At 34.2% G+C, this 17,146-nt stretch overlaps 4 protein-coding genes across 6 annotated transcripts; 1 reads left to right on the forward strand and 3 right to left on the reverse strand.

The window, feature by feature from the left end:
* Positions 1-1,104: 1,104 nt before the first annotated feature.
* LOC105952010 (putative GTP diphosphokinase RSH2, chloroplastic) lies at positions 1,105-5,498 on the forward strand. The gene is made up of 6 exons (XM_012975545.2): positions 1,105-2,261; positions 2,357-2,542; positions 2,649-3,109; positions 3,209-3,367; positions 4,020-4,371; positions 5,177-5,498. Exons 1-6 carry the CDS (start codon positions 1,560-1,562, stop codon positions 5,450-5,452), a joined length of 2,136 nt encoding a protein of 711 aa, XP_012830999.2. The 5' UTR covers positions 1,105-1,559; the 3' UTR covers positions 5,453-5,498.
* Positions 5,499-6,116: 618 nt separating this feature from the next.
* On the reverse strand, positions 6,117-10,049 carry LOC105955900 (two-component response regulator-like APRR2). 3 transcript variants are annotated; one of them, XM_088816577.1, is made up of 7 exons: positions 9,911-10,049; positions 9,588-9,805; positions 8,745-8,894; positions 7,586-8,161; positions 7,380-7,456; positions 6,743-7,231; positions 6,117-6,481 (listed from the first exon to the last, which is right to left on the reverse strand). In XM_088816577.1, the coding sequence occupies exons 2-7, from the start codon at positions 9,772-9,774 to the stop codon at positions 6,404-6,406; spliced, it is 1,557 nt and encodes a 518-aa protein (XP_088672703.1). In that variant the 5' UTR covers positions 9,775-9,805; positions 9,911-10,049; the 3' UTR covers positions 6,117-6,403. The 3 variants fall into 3 exon arrangements, with proteins under 3 accessions (XP_088672703.1, XP_088672705.1, XP_012835162.2); XM_088816579.1 differs by lacking the exons at positions 9,588-9,805; positions 9,911-10,049 and adding an exon at positions 9,027-9,514; XM_012979708.2 differs by lacking the exons at positions 9,588-9,805; positions 9,911-10,049 and adding an exon at positions 9,315-9,438.
* A 2,384-nt stretch (positions 10,050-12,433) lies between these two features.
* On the reverse strand, positions 12,434-13,639 carry GER1 (germin-like protein 1). Its single transcript, XM_088816574.1, has one exon. The coding sequence runs from the start codon at positions 13,330-13,332 to the stop codon at positions 12,700-12,702; it is 633 nt and encodes a 210-aa protein (XP_088672700.1). The 5' UTR covers positions 13,333-13,639; the 3' UTR covers positions 12,434-12,699.
* A 2,594-nt stretch (positions 13,640-16,233) lies between these two features.
* LOC148770957 (uncharacterized) lies at positions 16,234-16,927 on the reverse strand. The gene has a single exon (XM_088816583.1). The coding sequence runs from the start codon at positions 16,842-16,844 to the stop codon at positions 16,377-16,379; it is 468 nt and encodes a 155-aa protein (XP_088672709.1). The 5' UTR covers positions 16,845-16,927; the 3' UTR covers positions 16,234-16,376.
* Positions 16,928-17,146: the final 219 nt, after the last annotated feature.

The following is a 17,146-nucleotide window of genomic DNA, read 5'->3' on the forward strand; positions in this document are numbered from 1 at the left end:
TTTTTGCAGGATTTGACCGAAATAGCCATACGAAGTCAGAATTTTATGTTCTTGACATCGAAAATTGTTTACAGTTTATGTTAAAATAGATTAATAGCATCGGTTAATTAATATGTTTTTCTGGTCATAATTTAAACATAATGTGTTTAAATTTATAGAGATTTGATTTTGATTATCAAAATAGAATAACCAAAATAAAATTATGGTATTTTATTAGTAATCAAATGTACAAAATTGGTGACTCAATTGATAACATGAATCTGGACACAAATTCAATGAATTGCTGACTTTTTGTGGGCAATTTGTATGGTCATTTGGAAACACCCAGAACCAAAATATCAAAAAAAATGGGCCCATTTTTCTCCAACTTGCACACACAAAGAATCATAAAAAGGCCCCATTAACTTCAATTACAAGCACAATATATATATATATATATATATATATATATATATATATATATATATATATATATATATATATATATATTGAAAGAAATCTTCTATTTAAGTAGATTTTATTTTTAATAATTAATTGAAAATTATTACATTTCTTTTCTCATCACAATTAATTAAATTGAAGAACACATTAGGACATTCTTATATGGTTTTATATATAAAAAATTAAAAATAAAGCTCTCAACTTGGACCAACTCCATTAGACAATTGAAATTTAATTGTCAGTTCAATGGAAGACTGTTTGACTAAGTTTATTTTAAACAGCTGATAAGTTGTTACAATCTGGTTGATAAATTGTTGTATCTTATTTTAGAATTAATTTTTGAAGTTATAAAATAGTTTGAAAAAACTTAAAAGCTCATTTTAACAACTTATAAGTTGTGTCAAACACTACTAAAAGTCGTTTAGGTGATTAATTAAGCGAATGCGTTATAGCGAAGAAAACTATTTTATTAAGATCATTAAACACAAATTAAAGGTGGTCCCACACTTAAAAGAAGCTTATCCGGTGCATAAATAAAACGTAAGCAACAATCATAAGAAACTTATAATGATTGGCCTAACAAAGAGTGAGACAATTACATTATAATTAAATAATTATTAAGAAAATTAATAAATATGAATATGTTTTATTTTATTGTTTCGTGGTGAAGCAGCGAAAAAGCACAAACTCACAATTCCGTTATTTCAAGTAACATTCGAGGGTATTATAGTATTTTCAGTTCCCTATTCACTGGCTTAAAAGATCAACATTTGTTATCAGAAAAAGAAAGAAAGAAAGAAGCATCGGAGAAGAAGAAAAAGTAAAGAAGAAATCGTCAGAATTTTCTCTCTCTAAAATTCATACAAATTTCTTCTCAAGACCCTCACTCTTCTTCAATTTCCCTTCCCCCCCTGTAAATATATATCTGTACCCATTTCTCATATCTGTAAATCATACAATTTTTTTTTGTTTCCCTCACAAATCTGCACTGTAATTCTGTTTCGATTTTCGGGTTAGGTGTGTATAAATTTAGGTAGTAGTATTTGAAGGTATAGCAGGAATTAGGGTTTGAAATTGCTGTTACTATTCCGATTTTGTGTTGAAATTCGGTTTGAATTATGACGGTTCCGACGATTTTGCTTTACGGTAGCCCGAGCAGCGTGTGCTCCGCTCCGCATCCGATCAATTCCCACGGCTCGTACGAGCTAGAGGCGAACGCGCGGTCGTCTTCGTCGGCATCGGCGTCGCCGTCGCAGAAAACCTTGACCGGCGGGCTGTCGTGCTGGTTCTCCACGCCGCCGATTAAATCGGCGAGCGGTCCGACCGGGGCGGAGGAATTGGGTTCCTTGTGGCACGATAGAACCGATGAATTGGGGTCTTCTTATCGATACTCTTCGTTGACCTCGTATTCGAAGCGAGACCAAGCTCATCAGAGCCCGGTTTCTGTGCTTCAAGGCCCGAATAGTTCAATCGGATTGGGTTCTCGAAGCTCGCCCATGAGAATTAGCCCTAATTTGAACTCGATTAGGTCCGGGACTGGGTGCCTGTTCAATGGATTCGTGAGGCATGCGTTGGGTTCGTGTGTGGACTACGATTCGCCGAGATTAGCGACGGATGTCGAGGACTTCGATTATTCGTCCTCCTCGAACGAATATTCCTCGGAGAATCTTATTTTCAACATGGATGTCGATTCCCCGGAGCTGGATATGCCGGATTATGCGAAAGACTTGCTCTCCAATGCGCAGTCGAGGCATTCGATTTTCCGGGATGATTTTGTCATCAAGGCTTTTTACGAAGCAGAGAAAGCTCATAGAGGCCAGGTACTTCACATTTTTCTTGCAATTTCTATTATGTTTTATAAGAAATTATTGTGGTGATTGAAACTCGAGCATTGTGATTTTTTTGATGTTTGTAGAAGCGAAAAAGTGGGCATCCTTATTTGCAGCACTGCGTGGAAACGGCGATTCTGCTTGCAAATATCGGTGCTAGTTCTACAGTAGTTGCTGCAGGGCTTTTGCACGACACCATTGACGATTCTTCTGTTACTTGTGAGCAAATTTCAGCCTCTCTCGGATCTGAAGTCGCTCATTTAGTCGAAGGGGTAAATTAAAACTTTATTTCTAAGCTTATTTTTGTTGAATTGTTTTGCTTATTTCAGTATAATTTAAGACATACGCATAGCTTAGTTGTCCGTGATTTTATGCCAGGTGTCTGAGCTGAGTCAATTGAGCAAGCTTGCACGTGAGAACGACACCGCCACTAAAACCGACGAGGCGGATCGAATGCATACCATGTTCCTTGCAATGGCGGATGCTAGAGCTGTCCTAATAAAGCTAGCGGATCGTTTGCACAATATGATTACCTTGGATGCATTACCTCCAGCCAAACAAGAAAGATTCGCGAAAGAGACTTCCGAAATATTCGTGCCCCTTGCCAATAGATTAGGGATCTCCACTTGGAAAGAGCAGCTACAGAATCTCTGTTTCAAACACCTCAATTCAGACCATTACCAAGACTTGTCATCCAAGCTTGTCAAGTCCTATGACGAAGCTGCAGTTACTTCTTCAGTAGAGAAGCTCGAGCAAGCTCTCGAGAATGGATCGGTTTCTTACCACTGTTTATCGGGCCGGCATAAAAGCTTGTTCAGCATTCATTCCAAGATGTTGAAGTGCGTACGATTTCTCTTATATATATATATATATATATATTTTTTTTTTTTGCATGCAAAGAACCTAAACCTAAATGTTATTATATTCCGTTTGTGCAGGAAGAACCTAAATATGGATGAAATTCAGGATATTCACGGGTTGAGATTGATTGTCGAAACTGAAGAAGACTGCTATAAAGCTCTGAAAGTCGTCCACCAGCTATGGCATGAAGTACCTGGGAAATTCAAGGACTACATAGTTTATCCCAAGTGCAACGGGTATGTTTCTTTAAGCCTCGTTTGGTTCGTAAGATGATCCATGATTGGCTAAATAATTAGGTTTTGTTTGATGTTTGGTTAGTACAACTTTTTCGGGCCGGTCCACAATTACAGAAATATGAGCTCGTCTCTTAGCTTATTGGGAAATTGTGTATTGGACAAGTTGAGTTCTAGAGGGTGTTTGGCCACTCTTGTAAGCTATTAAAGACAACTTATAGGATGTTTAAGAGATTATAAGCTCTTCAAAAGTGTGGTAATTTTTGAAAAAAAATCTTAAAAATTCAAAAAACAAGTTGTTGGAGAGAGCTTATAAGATCTTTTTAACTTATACCCTACCTTTTTATTTAACATCTTATAACTAGTAAAAACAACTTATAAGTTCATTATTCAAACACTTTAAAAATCAATTCTAAAAATAAGATGTAACGAGTTAGCAGCTCTTAAAACAACTTATCAAACCTTAAAACGAATTATCAGATGTGATCTAAGAGATGTACGAGCTTATCAGATGTTTAAAATAAGCTTAGCTAAACACCTTCTAGTAGATAGCATAATCTTATCTTGAGAACCAAACGACCCCTTAGTGTATACGGTATTTTAATAATCGATTTTCCACAAGACTCCCTTAATAATAAAGGATACAATTTTGCAGGTACCGATCTCTACATACAGTAGTTGTATGCGAGGGTGGAGTTCCCCTAGAAGTTCAGATCCGAACAAAACAGATGCATGTGCAAGCAGAGTACGGATTTGCTGCTCATTGGAGATATAAAGAAGGAGACTGTAAACACTCTTCGTTTGTTCTTCAGATGGTCGAATGGGCACGTTGGGTTATTACATGGCAGTGTGAGGCAATGAGCAAAGAGAAGTCGTCCGATGGTTCTTTTGACTCGAACAAGCCACCTTGCGTGTTTCCTACACACTCTAAAGACTGCGCATTTTCTTGCAAGCCTCAATGCGTCTCCGATGGACCTGTCTATGTTATCATGATTGAAAATGATAAGGTTTGTTTCTCTTACATTGTGCATCTTATATTGGCGTATGAATTTTTATGTTCGTAATTTTTTTTGTGATAGCTATTATACTACTATCGCCGGGTTAAAAATGTGATTGATGCATGTCACAATTAATGCAATCAGTATACTATACTCTGCAACTTCCTGTCTGTCATTTTTAACACCCTTTCTCTTTATTTTTTTCTTCATGAAAGATGTGTGGGGTTTATTGCATTTAGCACCCTTGTTTTATATCGAATTTCAAAGAAACTTGCCACAAAATAAATATTAGCAAAAAAAAAAACCCGCTATGATGCAATTTTTTAAGCAAACTGCCCCTAAAAACTCAGAGTTGCCATTTAGGGGGTTGCGTGCTAAAAAAGTGCATCATATGAGGGCTTTTGCTAGTATTTATTACACGGGGAGTTTATTAGCAATTCGATATAACACAACACAGGGATACTAAATGCAATAAACTCAATTTGTGTGTGTGTTTTTTTTTTCCTTCATTCGCCAAAATTTCTCATTTTTTCAAGGTTTGAAATATTTTTTATGGTTTTGATTTCTATTAAATATGTTTCATAATAATTTAGTAAAATCACGTGATAATGCATGTGTCATTTGTCAGTACATGGAAATGGAAATATATGATGCTTCATGGGGTTTTTTTTTTCAAAGTGGCGGATGTTACGTTTCTACATGCAATAATTCGATAGTTCGAATGAGAAACATAGATATATGATTCTTGGGTTAAAATATAAGTAACATATATTTTCCGAGCAATGATTTGACGGTATACTTTTTTGGCTGGCAGATGTCTGTGCAGGAGTTTGCGGCAAACTCATCGGTGATGGATGTGCTGAAAACAGTAGGTGGAGGTAGATGGAGTTCATACGGTTTTCCGGCGAATGAGGAGCTGAGGCCAAGGCTGAACCACCAACCTATTTCCGATCCAACGTGCAAGCTCAAAATGGGGGATGTTTTTGAGTTGACTCCATCTTTGCCAGACGAATCGTTGACCGGGTATCGGGAAGAAATGCAGCGTATGTTCGACAAGGGCCTTGCGATCTCAACTACAGTTGCTTGCTAGTTACACAAGCTGACCTCAGTTTATATTCATTCTTTTGTTTGTATAATAATATCATTTCATCAAAAGAAAAAAAAAATAGCCGTTTTGTACATATAACAAATTATACTAATTATGTAGCAGTAGATTCTCGAAGTTTCTTTTATTTTATGGACTTACATTGATATATATGAAATAATATACATTCAAAGTTTTCTTGCACCAAAGAGAAAAAGAACGATTCTAACTTGTAAAGTTTCGTAAGTTTTCGTGATTAAATAAAAGTTTGCCGTTTCATATTTCGTTCGAACTCGAAAATGGATTTTGCAAGATCCATTCTCTCTCTAATATCCATCCATCACCTATAATTCGCCTCGGTTTTTTGTTCGAGTATTACAAGAACCTTGAATTGATCGTGGGAGGAAGACCGATTCTGGAATCGAGATGGAATTGAGGTCAATCACATATTATTCTCGTGATTTTTGAACATATACAAAATTAGGGGTGACGATTTCAACCTGCATTGCTCCATCTCGAACAGTTTGACAAAGTAATTATCGTCTCGTTAGCCAATTAGACGAATACATATAAGTACCTGGATACTTTAAATTGGGAGGTTACGAATTTTACGATGCAATAAACAAAATCAAGATATATAAGTACATGCACTAAACAAAATCAAGATATATAATCCCAACAATCACTTTATTAAAGTTTTTAAAAATGCCATATTTAAAGTTACAGCAACTGTAAAATACTAAAATAGTATAAATATCTCTGTAAAACAGTAAAACTGCAGTAAGCAAACATGCTGCTGCATTAATGTAGTTTTTCAAATAAATAAATAAAAATAAAAAATAAAAAAAAGAGGGGTGCATGCAGATTTTCTCTGCATACACTTTATTCAAGTTTTCTGTAATTAATTAAATAAATCCTAAAAATTGCTGCTTCATCACATGCCCTTGCTGGTTTAGTTTAGGAATGATCACTCTCAAAGTTTGATGTCTCTGAACTCCAGTTGCTCCTTGTCTCCGCGCTCGGCCCAGCGGAGTTCTGCAAAAATTCAAAGGGTAATTTAGTAATTTCACAATGTATAATTTCAAAATAACTGTTGTTTAAGGTTTCGACACATATATTATTATAAAACTAATAAATATGTATTGGTTTTAGGAACTCGTATGAAACAAGTAGTTTTATCAATGTATGTGTATTGTTTCGAAAGTTAATTTAAATAGGATGGAGTAATTTATTTTTGGAGAAATTATAAAGATTTTTTAAATGCGGAATATAATATAATATAATATAATACAATACCTGATCATTGTAAGCCGGGTCAACATGATAGGATCCGGGGGACGGGCTCGGGTTATTGACCACCGCGGCGGGTGCTTGAGGCAAACCCGACGACAAATTCTGCATGAGGCAATCCATTTCTGGGAAGTTAAAGAACTCGTCAGTCGAGTGTTGCCTGGGGTTTGACGAAGAATGTGCCCCGGGCCGGATATTACTCGGGCCGGCCACCACCGACGACCCGTATTGCTCCTGAGGAGAACCATTATCATTATTATTAGGAGTCACATGCCCACCACCACTGTGTGGTGTTTCGGCCTCCGAATGGGTTTCGGATCCTTGCCGGGTCCCATGAGACTCCTGGGCAGGACCCGAGCGGGTCCTGCCCAGCTGGGGCTTCGACCCGAACCTCCTGGGTTTGGGCTGGGCCCCGTTAGCGTCAGGAGATGAGTCATGATTAGCTTGGTTAGCCCTTCGCTCCAGTGGTGATCGCCAGTTGTCGTTACGACATTTCTATATATAATAAAAGAAAAATTATAATCATTCATTTCTTTTTTTTGATAATAATAATCATTCATTTCAATCTTGAAATTTATATTGTATAAATAATTTTGATTAGTAAATTATTATTTTAAAATAATTGAAATAGTGAAATAAATACCTGGAGATGACTTGCCACTTGCATTCTTGTCAGTCCAGGAACATCCATCAACTCTAGGATCTCTTTTGGGAAGCATCCTATTTTCAAACAAAATTATTATTAGTTTTTTTTTTTTTTTTAAATTTATTTAATAAATAATCGACGTTTTAGTCGTCGATTATAATAATATATTAAAATGCGAAAATAATCGAAAAGAGAAAACATACTCCCTTCTCCGAGTTGCTCAACAGCATCCATAAACTTGGCATGGAGCTCCTGAGTCCACTCGGTGCACATCTTCCGCTTCACATTACCACTATTATTATTATTACTATTTTCGACCATAACATGAAAACTATCCGAGTCGCACTCGTCTTCATCGAGACCATTGATCAAGCCGTGCCTCGATATTCCCCTAATCTTCTTCTTGGCCTTCCCCTTATTGTTCTTCATCATCACATGATGAAGGTGGCCACTCACCCTCCCCATGTTGTTGTTGTTATTGCTGCTGTTGTAATAATCGGGGTTTTCGAAACCCCGGTTATTATTCATTTCCTTGAACTGATGATCATGGTTAACGCCCCGCGAACCATGGTTAGTGCTAACGATAGTGTTAGCGTTGTTAGCGTTCTTGTTGACCGAAGCTAACATTTCCCTTTCTCTTACGAGTCGCGTCTTCTCCCTTAGGACATGCTGCCATAGGCACCTCATGATATCCAACGTCGCGGGTTTCTTGATGTAGAGGAACGCCCCGTTTTCGAGTGCCCTCATCGCCATCAACGAGTTCTCTTCGGCCGACATCACTGATTTATTAACAATTAATTATTAATCAAGGGATATTGCATGCAAGAAATACAAATAATAGTAATAAATAATTCCAAAATTTAGACCTAAATAAATTTAGGTATATATGGATGGATTTTAAATCAATCGATCCAAATGCAAGAACCACAACTCTAATTAACATCCATAATCTTTGATAAATTATAAAATAATAGACAACACATTACAGTTAATTAAACCTATATAAATTAATACAGTCAAAACTAGCAAAATTCTATTAATTTAGCGAAATAAAAAATTATCGAGTTAATAGATTAGTACATTTTACCGACTCGGGACTGTAGAAAAAATATTATTTAAGCGAGGTTATTAATTTATCGAAATTCTACTGTATTTACATAATAACGAAACTTTGTTTTTAAATTAAAAAACATGCATAATAATTTCATAAAAAAATGTATTTCTGTTTTTAGATTTTCTATATATATCATCAAATTGTTTACCGAAAGGAGCCATGATTATATACAATTAATCTCATAAAAAAACATATAAACATAATTAAAAAGAAAAAAAAAATATTTCAAGAAAGTAAAGTTGGCTTACAAACAACAGGTAAACCCATGGTGGCAGCATGCTGGAGAAGTTTGAATCCATGGAGATCAGGTGAGTTCACATTCGCCATAACGACGTCGAATTTCGCCTTTCCACTTAGGAGCATCGAAATTGCAGCAGAAGCAAGTTCAACAAATGTTACTGTAAGATAAATAAATTAAAACATTAATCAACATCTATTCAAATTGTTTTTATTATATGATTACGAAAAAAAAATAAAAAAAATAGCCGTTAATAAATTAAACACGTATTTTCGTCTTTCAAGTATATTACCTTATCGAGATGACTCAAAAAACCGTAATCAACAAAGTGATTTCCAATAACATCTTTATTAGAATTGTTTGTTTGATAAAGAAATTTCGGAATAGTTCGTAACGTGTCGTATTTCAACGGTAACTAAAGGGAATGGATTTAACAATAGATTCAAAATAAAATCTATATATCAATTCAAGAAAAGCATTTAAATGATTCGAAAAGCAATTTTCAAATAATTAAATGTATCGAAAATTCAAAATGATACAGATAAGGAGAGAGATCTGCAGAAAGGGAGCAAAAGCCAACCTCAGCTCTTGAATTTATTTATACTTTCTTCGATTCTTCACAAAAGTAACGAAGACATAAATAAAATAAAATCACGAAAAAAAAGTATCGAAAAAATTCAAAATTTTAGGGTCTTGAAAAAATTCCCAAAATCAAGTAAACTAAAAATATTTGAAAATTCAACATTTCCCGGTTCTTGAAAAAATTCCAAAAAACGACGTAAAAGACACGCGCTGCGCGCACACACATACAAACACACACACGCGCGCGTATATATAGAAATAGTGTAATTACCTCGGTATTGACATATCTCGAGAAGTTTAGCGGTGCTAACGAGAGATTCAGAGTCATGGTCGACGAGCAAGACATGAATTTCATGCACCACAGACGGATGAAACGAAGAAGAAGCCGTCACCATCGGAGAAGTATTGCTGCTGCTGCTTCTTCCTTCGGTCCAAGCGTTGCCTAATTCCGGCCACATGATCGATCAACAACGCTTTATTTAATTCTCTCTGCACACAACACAAATTAATGTAATAAAATTATATTAATTAGTAGTTAATTAAGGAGAATGTGAGTAATTGAATATATAAATATAAATATTAAAAAATAATAACCAAGAATCTTTTTGCAGCCTCAGAAAATAGTGAGCAGGATGGCATGAAAATGAAGGAGAAATGTGTGTATTTATACAAGTTAATGGCATAATCTCTTGTTGAATTGACATACCATCTTAGCAAACCACCCCCCCACCCCCACCCCCCTAATTACTATTTATTTTTTTTAATTTTTTTTTTTACTTCTTACAATTATTATTTTTGAATGCACAAAATCCTTACTGTCAAATTTATTTCCAAAAATGCCAGTTGTTCTTTTTTTTTTTTGGTCTAAATTTTCTTTGACTTCTCGGATTAAGAAATTCGACGAATTTAGTATTAACCAAATATTTTTATTAGAATCGGTTGATTTTATCGAAAATTAATTAAAATAATTTAGTAGATTTTTTTAGATAATTTTTACTACACATAAATGTAAGTGACTAAATTTTATATTAACTACCAATAAAGAAACAAACAATTATAAAAAAAAAATATTGTAAGAACATTAAGGAAAACAATTCATAAGAAATTAAAACCCTAATTTTGACATAGAACAAAATATATCCATTTTATTTGCATTATTTAGAATTAAAAAAATTGCTAATTAATTAAAATATCAGGTAATTTAATCAAAATCTAGTAATTATTTTCACCAACATACTATATGGATTATTTCCAAAATAGGTTTTTAAAAAAAATTGACCTGATGTAGGTCATCATCATTTTACTTTCTTTTTAATAATTTGTAAATTACATTAATATTTTCAACTTTCCTTGTAACACAATTTGTATATTCACACTATTTTGTGCCTTCAAGAATTCCTCTTACTTAAAAATATTATGTTTGAAAATTGAAATATTAGATTTTAATTTACTATATGTCGTATAATTCTCCGTATCATCATCGAGATACGACGACTAGTCAACATGACTATTAATCGAGTTAATTCATTCAAAATTGTTTGAATATATTAAATAATATTCAACGACTAATATACGCAAATATCGTAAGTAATACATATTACCGAAATTGTCGATCCGTATTGTAAATAAGTCAAACAATTAAATATATTGATAAATAAAATGCAATGAATATGAATTTTTGTTCAAATTAAATTAAAGGTGTCCTTTGCTAATAATTAATGGTACAATCTATTAGTGTTCAATTTTTATTTTCTCATATATTACACTTAAATTGAAATGGTTTAATTAATTTGAAATGATTGTAATTAGTAGAAATTAATTTGTAAGACCTCTTTTATATTGAAAATTTTGGTAGAGTTCAATTAAAAAAATAATGCTCAATATTTTAAATACTAAGCAAAAGTTGTTCATAATTTTCTTATTTATTTATCATTATATTGAAGTGCAATTTGGCATGGTAGCCTTTAAGTGGTAACTATATTAATGAAATTTGCTGCAACAGAATTTGCACGTTATTCATTTTTTTATAAATATTTACTAACTATAAACTATAGTTCAAAATAATATTATTTCTCCAAAAGTTAATTGAATTGTTGCATAATTAGCAAGTTAGTTATTTTCCAATTTTAAAGGTCTCGAGTATTTAGTTGTTAAATGTTTTTTTTCTATAATTGTTGAAATTTTTGTATGATAACACGATGGATTGTTATGTACACGAGGGTAACAAGAGTTAGTAAATCACTTAATTTCAAAATGTGGTTATTATTTAATTAATTAATGGTGTAAGTTCAAGAATTTTAAATTAAAAATAATAATTTATTGAATATATATGACTATTTTGAAGTGTTCTTTATTTATTTTGATGTTTTGAGAAAATAAATCAAAAGAAAACTCCTATATTGTATTTTCCAATCTTATCCATTTGATACCAACCCTACTTCATTCAAGGCATTATATCTCAATTTAAATACACTTTTATACAGTCCTTTTAGGGTGAATTGCATTTTGCTCCCAAAAAATAATATGGATTGACGATTTGCACTCTTACGTTCAGAAATTTGACGAAGTGCACCCTAAAATTAAATATCTCGTGGCATGTACACCATGCGTTCATTTTCTGCGAGATTTTAGCTAAAGAATCTCCAATATATCGCGACATTTTGATTTTTAAAGGGATTTTTTCTTTTTTAGTGGTATATTTTTTAAAAGAAATTAATTATCACATAATAAACAATATACATAAGAGGAAAAAATAATTTTAGTCTTTTTAGTTTTTCAATCAAATCAAAATTGTATATACATAAAAAAAAATTGATCCAATTTTAATTTAAAAAATGGTTCAAAACATTATGATTTCTTCCAAAAAAACAAATATATACATGATCAACATTATTATATATTTCACTTACCACGAGATATATAATTTGAGGGTGAACTTTGCCAATTTTTAAATTTGAGGGTGAAAATTGTCCATTTAGATAATTTCTTGGGTGCATAATGCAATTCACTAGTTTAACCAGTTGAAATCCAATTATGCTCCAATTTATTCGAAATATATATATATATATATATATATATATATATATATATATATATATATATATATATATATATATATATCCAAGAAAATGACAAATTTCCTTGAATCAAATCTGAAAAATCAGAAACATATACATTTATTTGACACTTCATAATTAGAAAAAAATTATTCCTAGTGAGGAACAAAAAAAAAACACAACGAAATTCAGAAAAATAAAATAAAATAAAATCCTTAATACAAAGAACAAACAATTGAACCACAAGCAAATAAAATCAAAAACAAAAACAAAAACAAAAACACAAGAAAACCAAGTCATGATTGTAACATGCACAAATTTTCACTTCTAGCCGGTCCCTCCGAGCACGGACTTAAGCTTCTTCACTTGAGCATCGTCAAGAAACGTAGTCTTCTCGATTAACATGGAGGGCAAATTATTCGCAAAGAGCGCGAAATCGGTGATTTGCAATCCCGGGTTAGGGCTACTAAAGCTCGCAAACGCCACCGAAGTTTTCCCACCGCCGTTGATCTGAAAATGCAACAACCCTTGAGGGTACACCATAATATCCCCCTTAAGAAGCTTCTTCACGTAAACGGCGTTCGCGGAAGAAACAAATCCGGTTACTAAGGAACCCTGGACGACCAGGATTACCTCAGAGGCCCCTGGGTGGGTGTGCATTGGGATCACACCCCCAGGGGCCAAATCGAGGCGGGCTATGGACAGGCCCAGCCCATTTAGGCCCGGGAATTGCGCGTCAAAGGCCGGTGAGACGGCGGCATTGATGATGTTGGTGGTGTTGCCGCCCTTGCGGAAGCCGGTGAACACGAAGTCCTCGGCGGTGACGTTGGCCGGGGGCTTGCAGGTGTAGCCTGACGGGGTCTGTGGGCCCGTCAGGTCGGCCACGCAGAAGTCCTGCACCGAGGCGGTGGAGGTGGAGATGAGGAGAGTGAGGGTTAGAAAGATTGATAATTTAATCATTTTTCTTTTTCTTTTCTTTTTTTGAATTGAAGAATTTTGTACTTTGGTTGTTGTGGGAATTTTGAATGTGGGTTTTGGGATGGTTTATATAGAAATTTGTGATTGGTTTTTCAATGCCCAACTTGGAAAGATGGGAGTGGAATGAGAGCCACAAAGATCTTTTGTGAAGAAGAATTGCCCAAGTGATGAAGATGATGATGAACTTTTTTTTTTCTTTTCTATTTATATTCATTTTATTTAATTATTTTAAGTAGAAAAAGACAGAAGAATGCTTTTATGATTAATAATTGAGATTCTTGCACTGATTTCCACAAGATATTGTATGTATTGAGACAAGTATTTAAGGTTAATTCATATTGAAGTGACAAGTATATTATTAAGTAAGGATTTGATTATCATTTCATTAATTGGTGTTGAGTTCTTTGCCAAATTAGTTGAGTCATTAGGGTTGCATGCATGAGAGGTAGTGATGGTAACAAACCAAATAAACATTAATTATGTCTTGATGTATTGTATCTATTTATCAACTAGCCGGAGAGTTTAAACTAAATACATAAAGATGTGGCATTTTCTATTTTTTTTCATTTTCAAAATAAATATAAAATATATACAATCGATTTAGGTTCGAATCCCCTTACCAAATGTCGCTAGGTCGAACATGTCACACGTGATTATTTTTCAAAACCCTGAAAACTGTGTACTGTTTGAAGGCCCAGGACAGGACGTCAGTCGCTTTGTCATTAGATATTCTCTGTCAATTCATACCGATAACCCTTAGCCCTTTACTATTGATAAACACGAGCTCGTGACTAACATATCAAATCCGAATACGACATAATTTAATATTATTGCAACATCAAGTTGAATTAAGTATTAACACGCGAGCGATTCGCACATCCGATTCAAGCTCGTTGGTTTCACTCATGTTCATGAGGTCTATTTTACAACATAATTGTTTTGATTTCTTGATCAAATTTAGGGGTGGATGATATATATAGAAATCAAATTGTTGATCACAATTATGAATAATATGATTGTGATTAGGGTTTTTGGTAACAAAAATTTGCCCTAATTTGGGAGGCAAAGAGGTGGTCCAAACAAGCACATGGAAAGGGGTAAAGTGGACCATAACAAGACAAAGTGACAGCTATAAGTGGTGTAGTGTATGTATCCATGAATGAGACAATTTAATTTCCACCGATTATTTCATTTTTTGTGGACTACAAAAATTGCACTTTTTGGCTGAGGTTTATACGGGGGAGTATATGCCATTGATTAGTGATCCTTATACAAAATAGAATTTATGTTTCTTTTCTTATTTCCAATATTCTTAAATGCAATACGCGTTTTCTTCAAGAAAAACAAAATACAAAACGCGTAGAGATTTTTAGTAAATATCTGACATCATCAAATACTTGCACCGAATGGCGAAATTCAGGGGGCCCTGGCACGATACGTAGGAACCAACTTTCTTGTAAATACTCGATCAAAGGACCTTGCACCAACTTACTACCTCTAACCAGTTGATATATATATATATATATATATATATATATATATATATATATATATATATATATATATATATATATATATATATATATATATATATGTGTGTGTGTGTGTGTGTGTGTGTGTGTGTGTGTGTGTGTGTGGAATTTTAAAGAAACCAAGTCCAACAAAGTTGAAAGGCCTAATTCATCAAACTAGACCAAAAAGATACAATAAGACTATTTCATACAAAAAGAGTTAGAAGTATAAGCCCAATAAGTAGTACCCAATCGTTTAACAGTCCAAAATACTTATGTCATATTTAAAAAAAAATATATAATATCATATGAAATTATCAAAAAAATATTATATCATATGAAATTCGTTAATATTATCACCAAAAAGATATTTTTAAATTATTATAAAATAAGTCTAGTAACAAAAGCCCAATAAGTTGTATGCCCAATCGGTTAGCATGTCCTATATGTCATACTCGCAGCTTTATGTAAAATAACAAGCAGTTATACACCACACACACACACACACACACACACATATATATATATACATGTTTTTTTTTAAATGTAAATTAACAAAGAAATCCAGGGCCAAAAAAGATATACATGTACTGCACAAATCCCTTATTCAAGTACAAATACAATAAATTCACTCTGTTTCTCATCATCATTATCTTAAACAACAAAAGGTTATCCGAATTCGTTTACCCGTTTGAAGCTATCTCCTAGGAACGGCAGATCGCACAAATATTTCCAATAATCATCACATAATTAATCTTCGAAAATCATAGACCAAACAAGAATAAAGTTACGGTGATTTTCAAGTAGCAACTCTAACACGTCAATAAACGCGCATGGTGAAATACGTGTATATGGTGGTAAATAAATCCAAGCCAGTCCCTTAAAATTTGGGAAAATCAAAAATATTTCGTCTACAAGTCATTCATCTTCTATCGCCTACAAATCAAACGGTGGTTCTGTAAACTTTGGAACACGAGAAATGATAAATGCATACTTAAGAATTATCTTAATGCAGATTCTTTGACTAAACAACAACATATTGTAATCGAATCCAAATCAAATGGCTCACGAGGTCGTGATTTTGTTCTTAATGAATCGAGTTAGAATTAACTATATGCCGGACTATCACAATGACAAGTAATGAACGAAAATCGTGAACTTGAAACTCGTATTGATAGAAACTCGTACATGTTAGTCGTCATAATAAATGGCAAAAGAACAAAGGCTTTTATGAAAAAGGGGAACAAAGGATGTGTCTTCGGAATCAACCTACGACTTTGTCAACCATTGAATGAAATAAACGAACAAACGAATAAGAAATCGACAAAAAAAAAATTAATGCCAAGCAATGTTTTACCAATTTACAAAGGGCTGTAATCCAGATGCAGATCCTTCGATCCTCGGTTCACACGACGCCTCGTCTCACTCTTGAGCCAGATTAGTATACTCCGCCAAACCGAATGAAAATAATCCGAAAAATTAAACCAAAACGAGTTGGGAATTTTTATTTTTCTTTCAGTAGAGGTTTTCGGGCTTTAAAATTTGCCTTCTCCTGATCAACAGGAATGCCACCACACACACTTGCAGGATCGTGGCAACTCCGATGAACATCAACCCGATTTTCTTCCCTGTGTTGAGATTTTGTTTCTTAGAGGGAAGGCTTAACTTTTGTGGTGGTGGTGGTGGTGGTGGGTGGAGGCGCTTCCTTGGAGATGGTGGTGGAGGTGGAGGTGGAGGAGGTGATTGTAGTGGCGGCGGTGGTGGAGGTGGAGTGAATGGAGGCGGGGGAGGCGGAGATGCAGGAGGTGGCGGAGAAGGGGGAGGTGGAGGTGGGGGTGGCGGTGGAGGAGGAGGAGGAGGAGGAGGAGGAGGGGGAGAAAATTGCGGCGGCGGTGGGGGATTCACATTCTGCTGAGATTCAACAGTGAGATAGAAGAAACCAAGCAAAAGAAAGATGATCGGAGTTAACAATGGCGAATCCATACAAATCGAGCCCAACAGGAAATTGAGTTTTCATTCAAAGACGGCTTCTTTACATCAAAAACCTTCAAAAACCCCAATCCAGCAAGAACAAAATAAATGGTGGAAAATGAGGGGTTTTTGGAGAAATTAAGGGTTTCAAATTCGGAATTGAATTGAAGATGGCCTCGAAGATTCGTTGTGGTTTTGAAGAATCAGCTAAAAGGAGTCCACGATTTTTGGTTACGAGAAGAGGAGATTCTTCAATTTGGGGAATTAGGTTAGGGTTAGGGTATTACATTTGGATTGTCCAAACGAAATCGAGA

Source organism: Erythranthe guttata, chromosome 4, assembly GCF_056151865.1.
Source record: "Erythranthe guttata isolate IM_541 chromosome 4, IM_541, whole genome shotgun sequence".
NCBI lineage: Eukaryota > Viridiplantae > Streptophyta > Magnoliopsida > Lamiales > Phrymaceae > Erythranthe > Erythranthe guttata.